The sequence below is a fragment of the Haliotis rufescens genome, unplaced genomic scaffold, assembly GCF_023055435.1.
Source record: "Haliotis rufescens isolate VD_foot unplaced genomic scaffold, xgHalRufe1.0.p SCAF_15, whole genome shotgun sequence".
NCBI classification, from domain to species: domain Eukaryota; kingdom Metazoa; phylum Mollusca; class Gastropoda; order Lepetellida; family Haliotidae; genus Haliotis; species Haliotis rufescens.
In genome coordinates, this window is record NW_025963835.1 from 8,887,143 (window position 1) to 8,903,726 (window position 16,584).

Consider the following 16,584-nt stretch of genomic DNA (forward strand, 5'->3'; position numbering starts at 1 on the left):
CATCGCCCCTTCAGATGACGCCCGTAACGGGACGGGTCTTCCGTCTCCTCAGCCATCTATGTTGACAGCAGCCGCGCTCAGCTGAGCTTCCCAGGCCTCCGGCGCTACCAACACCACCGGCGCTCCCGAGAAGCAACACTTCCGGCACCTAAAGCTCTCCGGCGCTCCCGGTGCCTAAGCTCTCCGGCGCCTCAAGCTCTCCCGCGGTCCTTGTGCTCGCGGCATCTCAAGCTCTCCAGCGCCTCAGCATTCCCGGCACCCATATCAACAAGCTTTAACAAGCTCAGATCAACAAGTTTAGTATCTCAACCTATCTTCTGTTTCGGCATAAGGGGCGCCATCGGCAATCGCCACTGACATCAGCTTCTATTTCTGACATCTCATAGATCGTCACACAGAGAAGCAAGGTGAAACAATTGTCACTCCTGTTGCTGCTCTCCCGTAGGTCTTCGGGATCGTGACTATCGTTCAACTTCCTGGGTGGAATCTTTTCAACCAATAGACATTTGGTCTGAATCAACTTGCCCACTGGCGACTTCTCCTTAACCCCGTCGTTTAAAGCGCCATGCTTTCAGAGAGATGACCTGTGGGTTTCCTTCGAAACAGAGCTTCTGGTGGACAGTGTCTGTATCAGAACTGGCAGATCTTCACTGTTCAGGCTCATTAAGCCTGTTTGAACTCTTCGTCATAGGCTACCGGGTACCCACTTCTCGGGATCATAGTTGACTCGCATATCACGGTGTATCATATCCCTCTACACCAGCCCCGCCATTCGACAACGACATCCACTGTCTTCTTTGTCAACATCGCCGACACCAATGCTCCTCTACCCTGCCCTAACGCCAGCGTTCCTCAAAGAGACTTCCTCAGCGCTCCCTGGGTTTTCCATGGCGCCCCCGCTGCTCCCGCGTTTTTTCGCAAAACTCGGGTACAACACTAGTTCATTGAGGATTGTCTGTGTGAGGAGTTTGCACCTCATTTCCAGCTCCAAGTGCAAGGGGAGTGCAACCACTCAACCAGACGCCTGCCGCAGTCCATCCATGCACAGAAGATGGAAACGATAGACCTCCACTGCCAACACGGCTGTCGCGAGGCACCTCATTTCATCGCCCCCTTGCTTTAAGAATGATAGCGCCTATACGGCATTCAAGGGATGGAAAAAATTGCCTTCCTTTGTACGGTTTGATCTTTTAGACTACGACACCTTCATATCTTCAGCCTTGGCTACCAGACACAGCGTCGAGTTTATACTTCGTCCCATGACCGTTCCATCGACCCCTGTTGACAACTTGCCTAGTATCATGTAGTCGTCCTTCATCATCACCTCAATATAAGAACAGGAGCGCTTATAAGATGCTCAGGGGATGGAAATGATCACATTACTTTGTGCAGTAAGGTGCGATCCCGAACCACAGTTTTACAGATTTCCTCATTCCCTTCTGGACATATTGCCTCGACTTCCGACTACCCGGTTACGTTGATGCCTTGGTGGTCAATTGTGAAGCTGGGAAACTGGGTTATTTCATCTACATGGGGTTTGGTTCACAGGCGAGTACACCTCTCCACGTATCGTCCAAACGGTACACGATCGGAGACCCCTGTTTCTGACTCTTCAACTTTGCAGTCTTGTAGACGACCTCATATACCATGACTTCCCTCTCTTCCACTGCCACTTCCCCCTTGTCAGTGGATAGTGTTCTGGGATTGCCCACACCAGCCCACGTTGTGACCGACTGTGATCCGGAGATCAACACCATTGGCACAGCAACAGCCTCGAGATAAAAGCGCTTATCCAGGACGTCACTTGCTGGCAGAGAATTCTTGGTCACGCCCTGTTGATCATGTCCACTGACAACATCACCATAGTGTGGTGTATGAGGAACCATGGTACTCTCCACTCTCCATCCCTGCTAAACCAGACCCTCGAGTTCCTTGACTTGGTGGTCAGCCTGGACCTGTACTTTAAGAAAAAGGAGCTCGTCTTGCACTCACCAGGATGAGAGCATGTTCTGGCACAGGCTCTGTCCAGGTCTAACTAGGTGGCTCCCACCGAGTAGAAGCTCCACCCAGAGGTCTTCGATAGACTATGTCAAATGGTCGACAACACCAAAACATCGATCTGTTCGCCACATCTCTGAACTGCCAGCTCTCGCCTTACATTTCACCGGTGCCGGATCCAGCCACTGTGGCATTTGACGCCTTCAGTTGTTCCTGGGAAGGATTACACTCGTACGCATTTCCGCCTCCGGTTCTCCCTCCCACGGTTCTTCAAAGATCCAGGCCACTCGGCACCTGACACTGATTTTGGTGGCCTTGGTGGCCGGCCAGAAGTTGGTTATGGACCTCAGAAACATTGCCAGACACAACCCCTGGAATTTCTGGTGTGGTCCAACCTTCTGCTCCATCCACACAGTCGGTTGCCACACCCTAACACCCGTCTGCACGCCTGGCACAGCTGCAGAAAGCCCCATGAGCCAAGGGCTATTCGGCTCGAGCGGCCAAGGCTATTGCTTCAGCCCACCGTCCATCTACATGGGGACTGTATGATGATAAATGATGCTCGTTCCAGGCATTTTGTTCAGAGAAACACCAGGATCCGATGACAGCGTCACCGCAGTTCCTGACTCAGTTCCTTCTGTACTTGTGCAGCACCCGTCGGTTGAAGGGCTCTACCATCTCCACATACCTGGTCGCCATCAACTCCGTTCTTGCCATCCCGGACGATCGGAGAATGACGAAAATTCCCGAACTACAGGCCTGGCTGCGCTCGTTCCGTCTTGAAGACCAGAAGGCCAAGTTCAGACCACCTGCGTTGGATCTGAATGTGGTCTTAAAGGCCCTTCAGACGGCTCCCTTCGAACCACTCCACTTGTCTTCCTTCTACAACCTGAGGAAGAAGACGGTGATGCTACTGGTTTTGGCTACTGCCGCTTGGGTCAATGAGCTCCCGCCCTCGACGTCTTCCGTGTCCGGTTCGAATGTGGTACTCAGGGCGCCGTTCATCGTGGACCGTGCTGGGACTTCATTGTAAAGAATCAACCCCCAGGACAGCCTGATAGATCATTCATTCTCCCCTCCCCCCATCATCCATTGTGGGTCCCGAGGATGATGAGGAGCGTTATTATACCCAGTAAGGACACTGAAGGTTTTCTACGACGATCTAAAGCCTGCCGCAAGTCTAGGAAACACCTTTTTCTCCCGGTCACCCTTCGTTGCAGTCGTTGGTCAGCCAGAATGGTCATCCTCAAAGCTTATGAAGCTGCCTCCCTCCCCCAAGGCTATCAACCCACACGAGATCAGGGTGATCGCATTTACCAGGGCTCTTCACAGTATAACTGTTCCATCCAGTCGCTCATGGAAGCCTGTTCTTGGCGATCGGACACTGCCTTCACCAACCACTACCTCCGTGATGTAGCCTTGGAAGATGTTGCCGGCGTTCACAGTTTTGGTCCCTGGTTGTAGCCCAACAGGTCACCTATCACCGACGCCACTGATTCTCCGATACCCTTAGCGGGGCCGTCGACCTCTCTGGTGTTTATCACCCCAGACAAGACGTCCCTCTTGCGTTCCGCATTCGCTCTTAGGTCAGTTTTAGTTTTTGCCTACCTGCCTCATTCTATTTTTGTCACATATCCGGGTTTTACTTTTTGCATCAACTCTCGTTACCTGACGACAGGAATGGTAGTAGATGTTGACACCGGGGCCGACGCCAACGCTGCTGATTCTCCAGGCTAGAGGACTCCTGCGTTTCACATTCGCTCTTGGGAATGGTCATAGATATTGCCACCGACGCCGTTGATTCTTCGATACCCCGAGCGGGGCCCGCTGAACTCTCTGGTGTTTATCACCTCATATTAGAGGACTCTACTGCGTTTCGCTTTCGCTCTTAGGTAAGTTCTAGTTTTTGGCTACCCGCCTCATTCTATTTCGGTTACCTATTCGGGTGTTTCGTTTTTGCATCGACTCTTGTTTCCTGAAGACAGGAATGGTCGTAGATGTTCTGGTCATCACTTGTATGCGGTGCGGATTCATCAGACCTTGACGAGGGTTTATTATGGATCACATCTGAAGGTATGCCCACCGGCCATGCCTTCTGATAAAGATGCAATACGAAGTAATGCAGGATAAGTTAAAAAATTTAGTAAAATCTAAATATTTTTTACATTTGTATACTTATCCTGCGTTACGAATAAGTGCCCTCCCTTCGCTACGCTGCCTCCCCACGAAGTTTCAGATGTTATATTTAAAGCAGTTATGTGTTTTGATGTGACGCCATGACTTCCGGGTCACGTGCCGACTGTGAGAGGGCGCTGCTTCCTGTACTGGTTGGGACAACTTTTCTTCAACAGCTGGATCTCACACAGTTCGTCTCTCTGTCAAAAGACAGCAGTAAATGCAATACAGAGTAATGCAGGAGTATACAAGTATACAAATGTAAAAAATATTTAGATTTTACTAAAATTAATATGTGTCAACTCAATTGGATTAGGTTGTGGGTTGTGTAGGTGTCATACACGACAGGGAAATTCTATAAAAGAGTTATGAATGGGAAGTAATACATAAGATACTTAACTTGCTCCCGTGCAATACCAATTTTATGAAATTAATGAATAGCTCTGGTATCTGACTCGCTTTCGCTCGTCAAATACCAGAGCTATTCACTCGTTCTATATTTATGCCCACTGCTCAATCGTTTCTGCTCAAGATGAAGTGTGATGCATTTAAATTCTGGCAAAATGAATTTTTAGTTTTGTAAACAACTTCTCGGAGATTGCCAGACTTAGGAAGCGGAACTTTGACATGTATAGGTCTCCTTATGATGACTTCATATTTTGTTCAAATTGTTAGGATTTTAGTGTAGTTTTGTGTGAAACAATTGGAGAAATTGTATGGCATTCTCCTTAGAAAGTATATAAGGCTCAAGGTTGAAACTTTACATTGAGATAAGGTTTTGCCATTGCCGTCATCATGACAGTGTGTTTTGAAAACTACAAGCAATTCAACATTTTCAGAAATAAGGTTTTTTTAGGGTGGGTTGTAAAGAATTTAGTTTAATCTCCTACTTTGAACTTTTGAACTTGTCCCTAAGATGCTGCCCTTATCGACATTATAAACTGTTGACTACATATCCGGGTGAGCTACATTGCCATGGCATTATGTTTTGTCAAAATGTAACATTTGTTTGTTATCTAACTTTGCACTTAACAGTATTCCAGATAGTTGACAGCTGCCTGTAAATAGGCTAATCAAATCTGGAGCAGACAATCCAGTGATTGATATTGTGAGCAAACATCTATGCGGTTGGGATACGATAACCCAAAGTCACTGAGCCTGACCACCCAATCCAATTGGTGACAAGTTATGACTAGCACCTTGGGGTCACCTTGGAGTAATGACATCAAAGTTACTACATGTGTAGTTAGTACTGGGTTTTGCAATATTCAAAATTTTCACCTTTATTTGTTCACAAGATTTTCAATACGACCGCACTAGTGAAATAGCTTCATATGGTCATACTCAGTCATTTTCACAATGCAATGAAATTTGGGACGTGTGGACTTTGATTTGACCTTCTCATTGCCATTTCACTAAAAGCTAGGCATTTATGTAGTTGGTAGTGGGGCTCAACACATGTATCATTTGTCACAATATTTCTTTGAATTTCTCGTAAATTCTCTAAAAATGCATTTCTGTAAACATACTATTGTCAGAAATCACTGAATGAATGAAGCTGAAACATGAGATACTTGTTCCACACCAATGATGACACATGAAGTTTTCAAGAGGGGTTCCAATCCGATTTTCAATATGCCCACCATAGTGCTGCTATATCAGAAGTTTGTGAACTTTCAGGAAATGCAGGGATGGCACTGCCTTATTTGTTGCATTTAATGCTCTCCTAAACTGGTATTGCTGAAAAAGGCACATAACAATGCCTCACAACCATAACCTTTCATCTTTTGATGTACACATTAGTGATGCATGTGGTAGTTAGACTGACTAACAGAGCTGTCTATCTTCAGGTGGATCCACGACTACCAGGATGCCTGTGTGGACAAACTGGAGCAGTTCCTCCGTGGAGAAGTCAACACAATCACCAAGCGAAGCCAGCTAGTCAGCATGGGTAGTCAGGGATCCTTTGAGCGCGCTTCTGTACAGCCCTCATTCCACTGGAGCTCCAGTCATGAGAGCAACAAGGGAGAAGCCAACAGCCCTGGCAGTGAGAGGGCAGACAGCTTTGACACGGGCAAGAGAGTGGCCAGTCCAGACAGCTCCTAAATACTGCCACAAACCAGTTGACAAATCATGTACAACAATCTCTTTTGGTTAAGAGACAGCCAGTGGTATTCTTAACTGTTTTGTGTCTGCACAGATGATAGTCATCTGCATATTGATAGTAGATCTCAATTTGCATCGTAGAAAGTTTGGATGCGATGATCTGTTCTGTGCCCTTTTGATAAGGCACAACTGTTTGCATCAGTTTAGGAAGTTCGTTTGTGAGCAGTGATGTTGCAGTGGATGTTATTATGCATAATGTGTTGAAGTATCTGCTGTTATTCAGATATCTTCAGTATTGCCGTATATCACGGTTGTACAGAGAGTGACAGCAACCTTTATCCTGCATGCTCCTTCAATACTCACACCCACAGAAATATGTATTCAGGGATTGTTGCTGCTAAAATAATGTTATGCTGCATTGCTGTGCACATTAGCTGATCTTCAAAGCATCACAGCAGCTGCTAGGTTATCATCCATGTAGTTCTCTCAGCGGGGGACTTTTATGCTAAATAATGGTGATTGACTTCTAATTGGAGAGATTTTCTGTTTGGACATAGTTCTGCTCTTGGTTTTAATGTTTCCACTCTAAGTTGAGACAGAACTGATGCATTTTATACAAACCTATCTCAGTCTGCATATCTTGTCATGTATCTAAACCTGGACTGTTGTCTTTGCAGTTGTTATTCTCAGGATTGGTGCTTTTCAATGTTAACATTTTAACTTCAGTAGTTTTGCCATGTTTTTTATGAACATGCATATGGCTATGTTTAGCTCACCTAAGCTCACGTATAGCAAATGTTAATGTGACCTTATGTCATGCGACATTGTCCACCCAAATGTGAATGATAAAAATTTGTTTTCAAAGTTTCATTTGGAACTGTAATTATTTGTATGATATCCATGGTATGTTTAGAAAATGTTCACAGGAATCTGGTCCAAATCTGCTTAGCCACCAGGACAGCCATAATGAAATGTCATACACCTTTCTTTTAAATTTACCTGACTTGTTGGATTACTTGATAACTGAGAAAGGTGATGTATTTAATGTAATGTTATGCAGGATAAGTATACAAATATTAAAAATGTCTAGGATTTTACTAGGTTGCTAACATCAAAATACAAAGAAATTAAACCTCACTGAGACTGCTTCTGTTTGTGCAAGTACTTGCACACACATCTAGTTTTATTTTGTTTGCATGCACAAACAACGTTTGAGTCATTTAATGATGATGATAATGATAATATAATTAATCTACTCCTAAGGGAACAGACCCTCCACAAGGATGTGCAGAGCAACCTCCCAGGCATCAGTGTGCTGCAGGCCGAGTGCATGGGGATAGAGCTGAAACAGTAATCTCATGTCAACCCCTCTCTTGTAAACTAAGGAGAACTCTATATTTGATGATCCAAAGGACTTGTGAGTGAGCAAGGTTTCAGCACATCAAGAACTATTCAGGTGAGCTGCAGAGCTGAGCCTGCAACACACCGATGCCTGGGAGGATGCTCTGCCAACCTTGTCAATGTGGGGTCTGTTCCTTTAGAAGTTAAGTTGTCCTCTTTATTGTGTTTCTTTTGTCACCTGTGTTGATGTATTGGTCTGTTCAAATCTCTTTTATTTTCTTGTTTGTTAGATTCAGTACATCTGGTTATGTGCTTTGTATTTGTTAAGTTACCAGTCCCACAATAGACACAAGTATCTTTCCAAGGTGTCTCCAGGGATCTTGGTGGTATGACTGTCACAACTCTCAATATTTTACACTGATGTTCAACTGAAAAGCTAACGTTCTACCGTGGATGGATAGGTCTGCTTGTGTCGTGACTCAATGAAGTTAGAAAGACAAGGTAACACAAGACATGACTTGCAGTGAGGAAGTGTTATGCACAGGGTTGAAGAGTTTTGATGGTTTTTTCCCACCAACACAAAGACATTACCATGAGCATGTAACAAGTCAACAAATCCATACTGAAGTCGGCAAACTAATCACGTAATTACACTGTATAGTTATAAAAAGTGTTCATTTTGTATCTGGACTTAGATTTGTTATCTATTTAATTAATTTTATTCAAAATTTCATTCAATATTGTTTACATTAATATCCGCGAAATTGTATGTTAAGTGATCGGGAGATTGCACAACTTACCGTTATTTACAGCAACCATGGTCAGACACCTTGAAACAAACTTTAGTGGATAGAGAATGGATGTATATATATATCATAAATGCCATACATTGACTCGCTGAAAGTCATAGTGTTGTAGTATGACTAGTATATGTCAACATAAAGTTTTCGGAGCACGGGAGCAGCGATGGTGACTGATCAAATTGTTCCATATGAAAATATATTCGGCAATAGTGATCAGCTGAACCAGAGTGCTATGCTTATGGTTATTAATTTATTTCAAATGTATATAGTGAAGCTGCAACTAAAATAACATGATATTGGAATAAATTATTCCTGATAAAATAATTGTTTCCGATACAATTCATTTCATTAATTTATTTCAAATGTATATAGTGAAGCAGCAACTAAAATAACATGATATTGAAAAATTATTCCTGATAAAATAATAGTTTCCCATACAATTTATACGATCATTGTATCAAAATTCTTTTAAGTTATGTCATTGGGTAATTTTTAACTGCATAGCTGATTGTTGCTACACACGGTAATCTTAATCTCTGCGTATCAGAACAGGAAATACAAATTAATCGGTACATCATCATATCTAGTGATGTTTTATCTTACATTTCAAATTTGTATTGACCAAGTTTAATTGTAATGATCCGTTCGTTTCTCTGAAGTCGCTGAAGGGAAACACATTTTTATTGCAGATCTAGGGATTGTGTAGGCACTGGTGCAGTGCTTCATTCCGATTCGCTTTATAGACGGGGTATACATGTATGGATTAGCATCGATTTTGAAGGCTTGTACAGGGGGGTCGCCTTATACGTGGGGTTGCTTTATAGACAGCGATATATGGTACATGTCAAAATCTCTTGCAGTTGAATAGTCAACCTACTGTAGTGGTATCAGTGGTATACAGTCAGGCCACTCCGTCTACTGCAGTGGTATACAGTCAGGCCACTCTGTCTACTGCAGTGGTATACAGTCAGGCCACTCTGTTTACTGCAGTGGTATACAGTCAGGCCACTCTGTCTACTGCAGTGGTGTACAGTCAGGTACCTGTCTACTGCAGTGGTATACAGTCAGGCCACTCTGTCTACTGCAGTGGTATACAGTCAGGCCACTCTGTCTACTGCAGTGGTATACAGTCAGGTCACTCTGTCTACTGAAGTGTTATACAGTCAGGCCACTATGTCTACTGCAGTGGTATACAGTCAGGTACCTGTCTACTGCAGTGGTATACAGTCAGGCCACTCTGTCTACTGAAGTGGTATACAGTCAGGCCACTCTGTCTACTGCAGTGGTAAACAGTCAGGCCATGCAGTCTACTGCAGTGGTATACAGTCAGGTCACGCTGTCTACAGCAGTGGTATACAGTCAGGCCACTTAGTCTACTGCAGTGGTATACAGTCAGGTCACGCTGTCTACTGCAGTGGTATACAGTCAGGCCTCTGAGTCAACTGTAGTGGTATACAAGTCAGGCCTCTGAGTCAACTGTAGTGGTATACAGTCAGGCCACTCTGTCTACTGCTGTGGTATACAGTCAGGTCACTCTGTCTACTGAAGTGTTATACAGTCAGGCCACTATGTCTACTGCAGTGGTATACAGTCAGGTACCTGTCTACTGCAGTGGTATACAGTCAGGCCACTCTGTCTACTGAAGTGGTATACAGTCAGGCCACTCTGTCTACTGCAGTGGTAAACAGTCAGGCCATGCAGTCTACTGCAGTGGTATACAGTCAGGTCACGCTGTCTACAGCAGTGGTATACAGTCAGGCCACTTAGTCTACTGCAGTGGTATACAGTCAGGTCACGCTGTCTACTGCAGTGGTATACAGTCAGGCCACTCTGTCTACTGAAGTGGTATACAGTCAGGCCACTCTGTCTACTGCAGTGGTAAACAGTCAGGCCATGCAGTCTACTGCAGTGGTATACAGTCAGGTCACGCTGTCTACAGCAGTGGTATACAGTCAGGCCACTTAGTCTACTGCAGTGGTATACAGTCAGGTCACGCTGTCTACTGCAGTGGTATACAGTCAGGCCACTCTGTCTACTGCTGTGGTATACAGTCAGGTACCTGTCTACTGCAGTGGTATATAGTCAGGTACCTGTCTACTGCAGTGGTATACAGTCAGGCTACTCTGTCTACTGCAGTGGTATACAGTCAGGCCATGCACTCTACTGCCGTGGTATACAGTCAGGTACCTGTCTACTGCAGTGGTATACAGTCAGGCCACTCTGTCTACTGCAGTGGTATACAGTCAGGCCACTCTGTCTACTGCAGTGGTATACAGTCAGGTCACTCTGTCTACTGAAGTGTTATACAGTCAGGCCACTATGTCTACTGCAGTGGTATACAGTCAGGTACCTGTCTACTGCAGTGGTATACAGTCAGGCCACTCTGTCTACTGAAGTGGTATACAGTCAGGCCACTCTGTCTACTGCAGTGGTAAACAGTCAGGCCATGCAGTCTACTGCAGTGGTATACAGTCAGGTCACGCTGTCTACAGCAGTGGTATACAGTCAGGCCACTTCGTCTACTGCAGTGGTATACAGTCAGGTCACGTTGTCTACTGCAGTGGTATACAGTCAGGCCACTCTGTCTACTGCTGTGGTATACAGTCAGGTACCTGTCTACTGCAGTGGTATATAGTCAGGTACCTGTCTACTGCAGTGGTATACAGTCAGGCTACTCTGTCTACTGCAGTGGTATACAGTCAGGCCATGCACTCTACTGCCGTGGTATACAGTCAGGTACCTGTCTACTGCAGTGGTATACAGTCAGGCCACTCTGTCTACTGCAGTGGTATACAGTCAGGCCACTCTGTCTACTGCAGTGGTATACAGTCAGGTCACTCTGTCTACTGAAGTGGTATACAGTCAGGCCACTCTGTCTACTGCAGTGGTATACAGTCAGGCCACTCTGTCTACTGCAGTGGTATACAGTCAGGTACCTGTCTACTGTAGTGGTATACAGTCAGGTACCTGTCTACTGCAGTGGTATACCGTCAGGCCTCTGAGTCAACTGTAGTGGTATACAAGTCAGGCCTCTGAGTCAACTGTAGCGGTATACAGTCAGGCCACTCTGTCTACTGCAGTGGTATACAGTCAGGTACCTGTCTACTGCAATGGTATACAGTCAGGTACCTGTCTACTGCAGTGGTATACAGTCAGGCCACTCTGTCTACTGAAGTGGTATACAGTCAGGCCACTCTGTCTACTGCAGTGGTACACAGTCAGGCCACTCTGTCTACTGAAGTGGTATACAGTCAGGCCACTCTGTCTACTGCAGTGGTACACAGTCAGGCCACTCTGTCTACTGCAGTGGTACACAGTCAGGCAACTCTGTCTACTGAAGTGGTATACAGTCAGGCCACTCTGTCTACTGCAGTGGTATACAGTCAGGCCACTCTGTCTACTGCAGTGGTATACAGTCAGGTACCTGTCTACTGTAGTGGTATACAGTCAGGTACCTGTCTACTGCAGTGGTATACCGTCAGGCCTCTGAGTCAACTGTAGTGGTATACAAGTCAGGCCTCTGAGTCAACTGTAGTGGTATACAGTCAGGCCACTCTGTCTACTGCAGTGGTATACAGTCAGGTACCTGTCTACTGCAATGGTATACAGTCAGGTACCTGTCTACTGCAGTGGTATACAGTCAGGCCACTCTGTCTACTGAAGTGGTATACAGTCAGGCCACTCTGTCTACTGCAGTGGTACACAGTCAGGCCACTCTGTCTACTGAAGTGGTATACAGTCAGGCCACTCTGTCTACTGCAGTGGTACACAGTCAGGCCACTCTGTCTACTGCAGTGGTACACAGTCAGGCAACTCTGTCTACTGAAGTGGTATACAGTCAGGCCAATCTGTCTTCTGCAGTGGTATACAGTCAGGCCTCTGAGTCAACTGTAGTGGTATACAGTCAGACCTCTGAATCAACTGTAGTGGTATACAGTCAGGCCTCTGAGTCAACTGTAGTGGTATTAGGGCAGGCCTCTGAGTCAACTGCAGTGGTATACAGTCAGGCCTCTGAGTCAACTGCAGTGGTATACAGTCAGGCCTCTGAGTCAACTGTAGTGGTATACAGTCAGGCCTCTGAGTCAACTGTAGTGGTATTAGGGCAGGCCACCCAGTCTTCTGCAATGGTATATCATTTGATGATACCAGCACTGATTTGAGTACATCTTCTTTGTGGAGGAGTATTTTGTTACACCTGTCCATCTGCTTGTTATTTTCAGTAGGTGTAATATGTGTCTGTGTTATGCTCCTGGTGCCACATTAAGTCAGAATAGATGTCATGTTATTTGTTTTTGCAAGGCAAGGAAGAAGATGTCACAATATAATGGCTTGCTGTTGTTTAAAATGTGCATTTTCTTTACTAGGTAATGCATGGATATCACAAGATGTTAGAAATGTGGATTGTTTCAAGGTATTCAAGACTTAGGTTAACTGACAACAGCTGTAATATGATAAAGGTAATGTTTCCCCATGCACATTATTCCAACACTTATCTCAATACAGCTGTTCCAGCCTACTTGAAGGCAACTACAGAATATTATACTCTACTATTCCATTGGAATGAGATGTCTTTTGCAGTAAGATGCATTGCATCTATTGTTTTCAAAGTAAACCACCCTGGAGATAACAGTTGGACCCCCTGTAACCTCTGCTGGTTGTAAGGACTCTGATTGTCTGTAGTTGTTGATTGCATGTCATCCTCCTCTGACGGCATGGGAAGTTGCTATTAATATCAATCACTGCCTTGTCTGGTCCAGACTCATTATTTACAAGCCGCTGCCATACTGTGAGGCATTTAATCACCCCCATTCACACACACGCACATTTGAAAGAACAAAGGTTAAAAGACAATTTCCAGAACCTGTGTCAGTGCTAAATTGCCTGACGCCAGAAAACTACTGCATATATTTATTGCTTGATCAAAAGATGAAAATATCTTACACTTGATAACTGCAATGAATTGCATGTCCATTACTCATGAATTATTTGTGCAGGTGAGAAATAGACAAATGTATATGATAGGGGCTGATTGTCTTAAGCTAAAAAAAACTCTCTGTTATATTTGTTATAATTATTTGATATTTTGTATTGTCTGGAAACTGGTGTGTCCAGAAGCTTTTGGGTATTCAAAAGACTTGATTAGGGACTATATCATCCTACTGTTTTTGTAATCCCTAAGTGCACTAGTCAGGCGTTCTTTCTTTCTGCACATATACTTTACTGATGTTAGTTAAGTATCTAATAGTTAAGTTTCTGTACTATTACTACTGGTATTTTAGAACTTTCTTGTTATTTTTGGAGCATTCCAGTTTTGATACAACATAGGATATTGTATTACATTGTTGAGTTTTCAAATATGAAACTTTGGTATTGATGCTTTATAGTCACATAAGTCCTTAATTTAGGATGCTTGTTGTTTTATTATGAAAACCATTTCTTTTTACATTTGTTATGACTGCTGCAGTAATATCATGGTATTACATTTTTTGTTCATAGTGTTAAACAATGTGAACCTCGATCAAGAGTTTATGGAGGCTAAAGTCATTGTGTCATTAAAGAAACATGTTCATTTTAAGAATTTTACAAAAAGGCGAAAGAAATTGTGATCCTGTACCTATTTTTCATTTTGAAATTTTTAGAAGCACATACATATAAAAACGTCATCTGTTTTGTTTTACAGGTTTTATATACATGTACTGTGCTTAATTGGGACGACCCGCAAGATTTTGTATTTTAACTCAGATGAGTCAAGTGAGCTTATGGCGTCTTGGCCTGCTTGTCTGGTGTTTGGCATCATGTGTAATCATCTCTTCAGAATCCACTAGACCATTGAAACAGAAATTCTGCATGCTTGTTCTCACAGTTAGTCGTGGGAATTAGGGGACATTTCTTTGTGATATTTATAATTTTGACCCTGCTTTCCACTTTGACTTAAATTCTTTCCTGTTGCATTCCTTTTCCATACATCTCCCCAAAACCAGTGAAGCTATTATTTCACATGCTTGTTTCCACTAATAGTGAAAACTGAATATGAGGTTCGGATCCTATTGTATACATTACTCAGCCATTTTTATTGTAAGTGTATCACAATGTAGTATCAGTGTGGTTAACAGTTGGACTCAACACATAAGAACTGCTTTTCATGGTATTTTAGAATTTAAGAATTGTTCACCATGTTGATATCTTCATTTATGAAAATTTATGAAAATGATTTTTTGAAATTTGAAGTCATTAGGTGAGCTAGTCCCATTGCACGTTTTCTACACATGAAATTCTGCTGAACATTCTGCCTTATAGTCTGTGTTTTTATTCCATGTGAAGGTGAAATGTGTGACGCATGTTGTGCCCTGTTACAGATGCACAGCTGTCTCAAAGGGAAAAGAAACTTGAGGTGTGACTTTCGTTTGGACCCCTGTATTGAAACATCATCAAGCTATCATTTTTTGTATTGGCAAGTCTTGTGTGCTCAGTAAGACTCCACATTGTTCAAGTGCAATTCATTCTGTGCAATATATTTCTTTGTCTGTTTATTCTTTTACTTCTAGTCCAAGAGATTGTTCCCATTTAAATGCTGGAATTGACCTAGTATTTGGTTGGTATTTTTGGATTGCCTGATCCTTAAAGTTCCTGAAACGTTGCATCGCAAGTGACGTTGAATAATGGTGACAGAGGTCAATGACCTATGAAGTTCAAGGTCAATGGGTCAACATGGAAAGTGCTCCTTCTTGAAGAAATTATTTTGATGAGTGTCAAATGAAAGCTTGTTTAAAGTCCCTTCTTTTATCCCTTATTTATAACATTTTGAAAGATTAAATATTATTTCTGGAGAATAGTGAAGACTTGGTCACAAAGCAGTAGTAAAGTAATTAAATCCCATGGCAACTCCTTGTAGATGCATCTCCTCTTGCAAAGACATTTTAAAGATACTTTCTACGACTCTGCCAAGACTTCTCCACAAACCCATAAAAGAATATCAACTTAAGATGAGATGTTTTTAGTGCATCTCCACTAGGAAAGACTGTACTGAGGCATTTGCAGAGACCTGAACAAAAGCCATTAAAAACATCAACTATAACAGTGATATTGCTCGTGTTTCTCCTCTAGCTGAGACTGTGAAGAGATTTTTATTCTCAAGCCAGGAAAACCCTCAACTTGAAAGAAACCATCAATCTCTACTAGAAAAGACTATAGCATTAGTGAAGATTATGCAGAAACCCCTCCACAAAGTAATGAAAGCTAAACATTTGGGGGAGATTTTCATGCCTCCTCTTTAGCAAAGACATGTGCTGAGACAAATGGTGATAGTTAGCTACAATTATTTGGATGCATCTACAGGACAGGAATTTTGAAAAAAGACTATTAAGAGATGTCTGAATTTTTCCATAGAAGATTTAGCAAAGAACAATTCTAAATGGAAGTTACACTAATGTAACATAATTTTCACAGACAGTATATGGTTTTGTAAATGAAAAAGGTATAATGAAATGGAGTTATCAAATTAATGCTTTATGTAGCTAACATAAGGCAAAACATAACACACTTAACCAGTATAAGAAAATCTGATACCTAATATGGAGATATTTGACCAAGTGTAAGTGAAAATAATACCAATTATAAACAGTTCGATAGGGATGCGTTTTAACAGATTGTACACAATGAAAGTCAGATTTCAGACAAAACAGTAATTTCAAGGCTGTACTGGGATAGCATTATTAACTTTATAATGAATCATCATCACGCATGTCATATTACCCAAATGGTTCATGACCGATCCAGCGAAAATCTTTCCCAAGCTACTGTGAAAGTCTTTTGTGTAAGTGCCTTCTGCGTAAGCGTTCGAGTTTTCTCCGTATCGGTACTTGTTAATTACAACCATAACATTACATAACAAAGACATTAGTCATATTTATGTAGAAATGGGTTTTTATTTTCCTAACAAATATGACACTCAATATTCCAAGACCACATAAGTTCAAGTGTAGAATCAGCCCAGTGGATATCGGTGAGGAGCTGGATGACGAAGACTGGAGTCAATGTGTGCTGTACCTTCTCCTGCAGGATGGAGCTCATGAGCGGTCTTTTAATTACTGCATCTTTACCTCAGTCTTGTGGCGATGACCGCAGCAAAGGTCGGAAGGTCGGAAATTAGGAAGTTTAGCCA

At 43.1% G+C, this 16,584-nt stretch overlaps 1 protein-coding gene across 2 annotated transcripts in view; it reads left to right on the forward strand.

Annotated features, from left to right (window-relative positions):
- Positions 1-15,498, forward strand: part of LOC124147152 (NAD(+) hydrolase SARM1-like) — a 45,537-nt gene extending 30,039 nt beyond the window's left edge. The window contains exon 10 of one of the 2 annotated variants that reach the window (XR_006862761.1): positions 6,024-6,133. Coding sequence is in view for 1 of the 2 variants with exons in the window: in XM_046517761.2 (XP_046373717.1) it covers positions 6,024-6,279 (256 nt within the window). In the remaining variant the exon portion in view is untranslated. Of the gene's footprint in view, positions 1-6,023 lie in introns of both variants that reach the window. The other variant, XM_046517761.2, reaches the window with a different exon arrangement.
- Positions 15,499-16,584: the final 1,086 nt, after the last annotated feature.